This window comes from Chenopodium album, chromosome 1 (assembly GCF_948465745.1).
Source record: "Chenopodium album chromosome 1, dcCheAlbu1.1, whole genome shotgun sequence".
NCBI lineage: Eukaryota > Viridiplantae > Streptophyta > Magnoliopsida > Caryophyllales > Amaranthaceae > Chenopodium > Chenopodium album.
In genome coordinates, this window is record NC_137834.1 from 90,877,680 (window position 1) to 90,882,071 (window position 4,392).

At 33.7% G+C, this 4,392-nt stretch overlaps 1 protein-coding gene across 1 annotated transcript; it reads left to right on the forward strand.

Moving 5' to 3' along the window:
- Positions 1-1,254: 1,254 nt before the first annotated feature.
- LOC145563133 (F-box protein FBW2-like) lies at positions 1,255-4,113 on the forward strand. The gene is made up of 3 exons (XM_081623561.1): positions 1,255-1,396; positions 1,969-2,289; positions 3,116-4,113. The coding sequence occupies exons 2-3, from the start codon at positions 1,979-1,981 to the stop codon at positions 3,750-3,752; spliced, it is 948 nt and encodes a 315-aa protein (XP_081479687.1). The 5' UTR covers positions 1,255-1,396; positions 1,969-1,978; the 3' UTR covers positions 3,753-4,113.
- Positions 4,114-4,392: the final 279 nt, after the last annotated feature.

The following is a 4,392-nucleotide window of genomic DNA, read 5'->3' on the forward strand; positions in this document are numbered from 1 at the left end:
ATACGGCATCTACAATTGACAATGAACGATAATGAAAATGAATTTAACAAAATTAAACAAGAATTAATCGGGGAAGGGCTAAGAATCCAAATACATAAATATAACAATTCGGCATATTCTCGATTCGTTGTCTCATACAACTTTTTGAGTGGATCCGTCGTCGATTCGCAATTTTGTGAGAAAGTAAATTCTTGTGTTGATTCCGTAACCCGAATCCGAGCCACAATCAATAGTAGCCCCGCACAACCGGAGACCAAATTAAGCACAAATAAAACCTTGTCTTTCGAAGGAGTACGAAAAACCTTGTCTTTCGAAGGATATCGAAAAAACCTTGTCTTTCGAAGGAGATAAACCCTTTCTATCGAGGGAGACATTATTGTGACCTAAAACAAATTAAAAAGCTTAAAAGAAAATAAAGATTGGGGCTTTCCACCGGTGAAATCCGATGGAAGCCCCTTAAAATTAACAATGGAGACTAGGTTTAGGAGAGAGAAGAGAGAAAAGGAGGCTAGGGTTTTTTTAGAGTTACAACAATCTTTCTTCTTTAGCTGGAATTGTTGATCTAATCTTGGAATTGTTGATCTAATCTTTAGTACCGTGATATGAACTTATTAGCCTTTTACTTAATTATTTTTAGTATTGTAGATTTTTAAATTCTAATCTGAACTTTAATTTTATTTTAATATATACAATTTAATTGAAAATAAGATGAATAATACAAGAGTCTTATGATATGTTTAGTTCATCATTTTTTTTAACATCATTTTGACTTCTTTCAGATAAAATAAGTTTAGCTTATATTATGTTCACTTTTTTTTTTTCCACTTAATTTACGTCTCATAAGTTCAAATAAGATAACTTCAGAAAATAAGCTTTCATACAAATTACACAAGCTCAAATAATAACTAAAATAAAATTTAACAAGATCTAACAAGCTCAAATAAGTAAAATCGGATGAATAGAATCCATCCTTAGACAAATAAGTTTAGATAATTTCAGCTTCAAAATAGGTTTATACACAAAATAATAAGATTAACTAAGCTTGGTAAGACACTAACACCACATTGTAAATTGTAATCATCCAAAACAATGGATTAGCTTAGACTTATAAAAAATTGTGAATGGACTACTTTAAGAGGTGATAATAGACAAGTAGAGAGCTACAAGTGGATAACATGCACACAGTTATCATCGGGCCCGGGCTTCTCAATTGGGTTACGCAACATTTGATAGGCCAACTAAAGTTACTACTATACCGCTCTTTTTTTTTTTTCAGCAATTCCCAATATTTTCGGTAATTTTTAACTACCTCTAACGAGTGATCCCCTTCTCTGTTTTCTCTCTCTTATTTTATCAAACCCAATTTACAAATTTGATCATCTACTTCATAATTCAGGTATAATTCAATTCTTCTATTTGATTCAATCTTATTACATGCACTTTTAAAAGTATGTATATTAATTCTTTCTGATCATACCTTCCCTTCTTGATTTTAATTTTATTGCCTATTTAATGATTTTTTTAATTGTTGTCATTTCTAAATTTACATTGATTTTTTTTTTTCTTCCCGGATTTGTATAAATTTAGAAGAAAAGATCCCATTTTTATATCTGTGATAACTAAAATTCACAAATCATTATTCTGTTTTGTATTGATGGTTTAATTCCATGTTTGTTAAAGTTCTTATCTTTGCTTTTTATTGAACATACCCATTTCAATAATTTGTAAAGGGGTCAAATGAAATTTGCTTTTTTCACTTTTTGTGATAAAATGATAAATGATTCATGAAATCAAATGAATAAATTGCATTAAATTGTTACTGATCATATCATGACAATAAATATTTTGTTATGGTGATAAATGTCAAAGATATACTTTAATATAAGATTGATTTTGTGATACTGTTATAAATCCCATTAATTCCTTCAAATATATATGTTTCAAGAATTTCAATTAATTTGTTGGCAGGAAGGATTAAATGGAAGATGATGAACCTAATGTTAGGCCATGGGATGAACTAATTCCAGACACATTAGGTTTGATATTCCAAAGGTTACCACTTGATGAGATATTGAATGTAGTCCCAAGTGTGTGCAAATCATGGGCAAAGGCGGTACGAGGCCCTTATTGTTGGCAGGAGATCGATATCGAGGACTGGAGTCGATATCGAAGGCCTGATAGCCTTGATCGGATCCTTTTGTTGCTGATTGGAAGGAGCTGTGGCTCGTTGCGTAAGCTTTGTGTTTATGGTTTGGCATCCGAAATGAGTTTATCCTTAATTGCTGATAAGTAAGAGGACATATTTTTCTATTTCCATTAAATTATACTGAATTACTACTGATCAAAGTTCTATTTTTATGTCTTTAGCATAGGTTTAATTTATTTTCCTTTGATTGGTATGGAAATTGATTTAGACTAGATTATTTTATTCCCATGTTTTATTGAGGACAAAGATTGTGATAAGCGACTTTTGTTCATTTGTTACTTGGAATTGTGATGGATTTCACACACTTAAACATATGCAATGAGGAAGTTCTAGCTTAGATGCATGAGAAGTGATGAGGAATTCCGATCCTAGTTGATCTAGAATAGAATTGTCAATCTTGTATTTTGGTGGTACATTGGACGTGTGAGGTAGTACTTTGAAGATTTGTACGTGGTTGGCACATGGTTTTCGTTGTACATTTGATTGTTGGGGTGGTATAACTAGGTCATTTCTGTTATTTTTTTTCCTGATTATGGTCTGTTTGTGCTGTGTGGTTAGAAAGTGGGAGAACTTTTAATATCCGAATTATGCATGGTCCTTTGCTTGTTTGGATCTAGCTTTGAGCTGCTGAAACTTGAAATTAATCGCTATTAGAAGGGGGGGGGGGGGGTAATGTTTTTTCTTTTCGGATTCTTTGTAGTTTGTAACTTGATAGAAGAAAAATAATTTAGCTTGATAAATGATATATAATGTTGTCATATACTAGATTACTAGTACTATATATCCTATATTCAAAATAAAATGTGTGCTATGAAATTCAACAAAATTGAATGATCTGAATACTAGATTACTAGTACTACATACTTTCAAGTTTTCTGCTTTCTAATCTCAATTTTTATGTATTGCAAGTGCCAAGTGCCTTCAGATTCTACGGCTTCCAGGAAGTGAAATAAGTGGCTCGATGGTGGAACAAGTTGCTGTGAAGCTTTCTAGCCTCACTTGCTTAGATTTGAGCTACTGCACCAAAATTGGAGCTCCAGCTCTAGAGGCATTTGGAAAGAACTGCAAACTCCTTACTTGCTTGCAGAGGAACATGCATCCTTGGGATGTAGCCGCAATAATGAAAGATGACGAAGCATATGCTATATCTGCTACTATGCCACAGCTCAAGCACCTAGAGCTGGCCTACCTGAATATCACAACAGATGGTGCTGTTCGGATCCTCAAAAGCTGTCATGAGCTTGAGTTGCTTGATATTAGAGGTTGTTGGAGCGTGAAAATTAATGAAAAGTACCTCAAGGATCGCTCAAAGTTGCAGGTAGTAGGACCTCTGGTTGTGGATGGCAGTGGTAAGGTGAAGGAGAGTGTTGATTTCTACCCTGGTTCCTCCAGCTTCTGGGCCTGGGGTTTTGGCGAGATGGATGAGTATGATGAAGATGGTGATCAGGATGGTATGTGTGATGTGTCTTTTGCTCCCTGGGACGATGTGCATGAGATGGAGGACTTAGGGTTGGTGTCCTACGACGATGTGTATGGCTATTACTAAAATTAAACCAAATGGAGTCTGCAGTATTTTTTTCATGTATGCATTTCATTTTCCACGAAGATGAGAGGCTACGCGAGCATTTGGTCTCTCGAAGAATGATATGGATTTTCTTATTCCTAAATCTATTTGAGAATGTTGAGATGTATCTGTCAAAAAAAAAAAAAAAAAGAGAGAGAATGTTGAGATGTATTTTTAAGTTGATTAGTTGGCTGCCTAGTTTACCAGATGGATTGTAGATTGATCTAGACCTCTTAGACGTAGTACTACAGTTCAGAATGAACTCTAGCTCTAGTTAAAGCTTGTTTTATGCAGGTAATGGTATTGGCATTTGACAATGAATTGAACGAAATTTGTCTTAGGATGTTGCTTTTTTTTTTTCCCCCTTCTTTTGATGTATGTTATAATCTGATACCTCATATTCAGATTCATCACATTTTGAAGGACATGGCCTGTAATTTATCCGAAGTTATCTCAACTTAAACTCGACTTGAATCGTTAGAGCTTACCTATAAATGACTTGAAAGCTTGCCTTATTCATATGGATCTTTAGAAGTAGAAGAAATTTTATAAAAGTGATACATTGCAACACTATAGTATCCCAACAACATCAAATTAAACACTAGAAAAAACTCCATTAAGT

Coding starts and splice junctions, on each gene's coding strand:
- LOC145563133 (XM_081623561.1), top strand. CDS start 1,979: ATGGAAGATGATGAACCTAATGTTAGGCCATGGGATGAACTAATTCCA. Junction 2,290..3,115: donor TTATCCTTAATTGCTGATAA/GTAAGAGGACAT, acceptor ATGTATTGCAAG/TGCCAAGTGCCTTCAGATTC.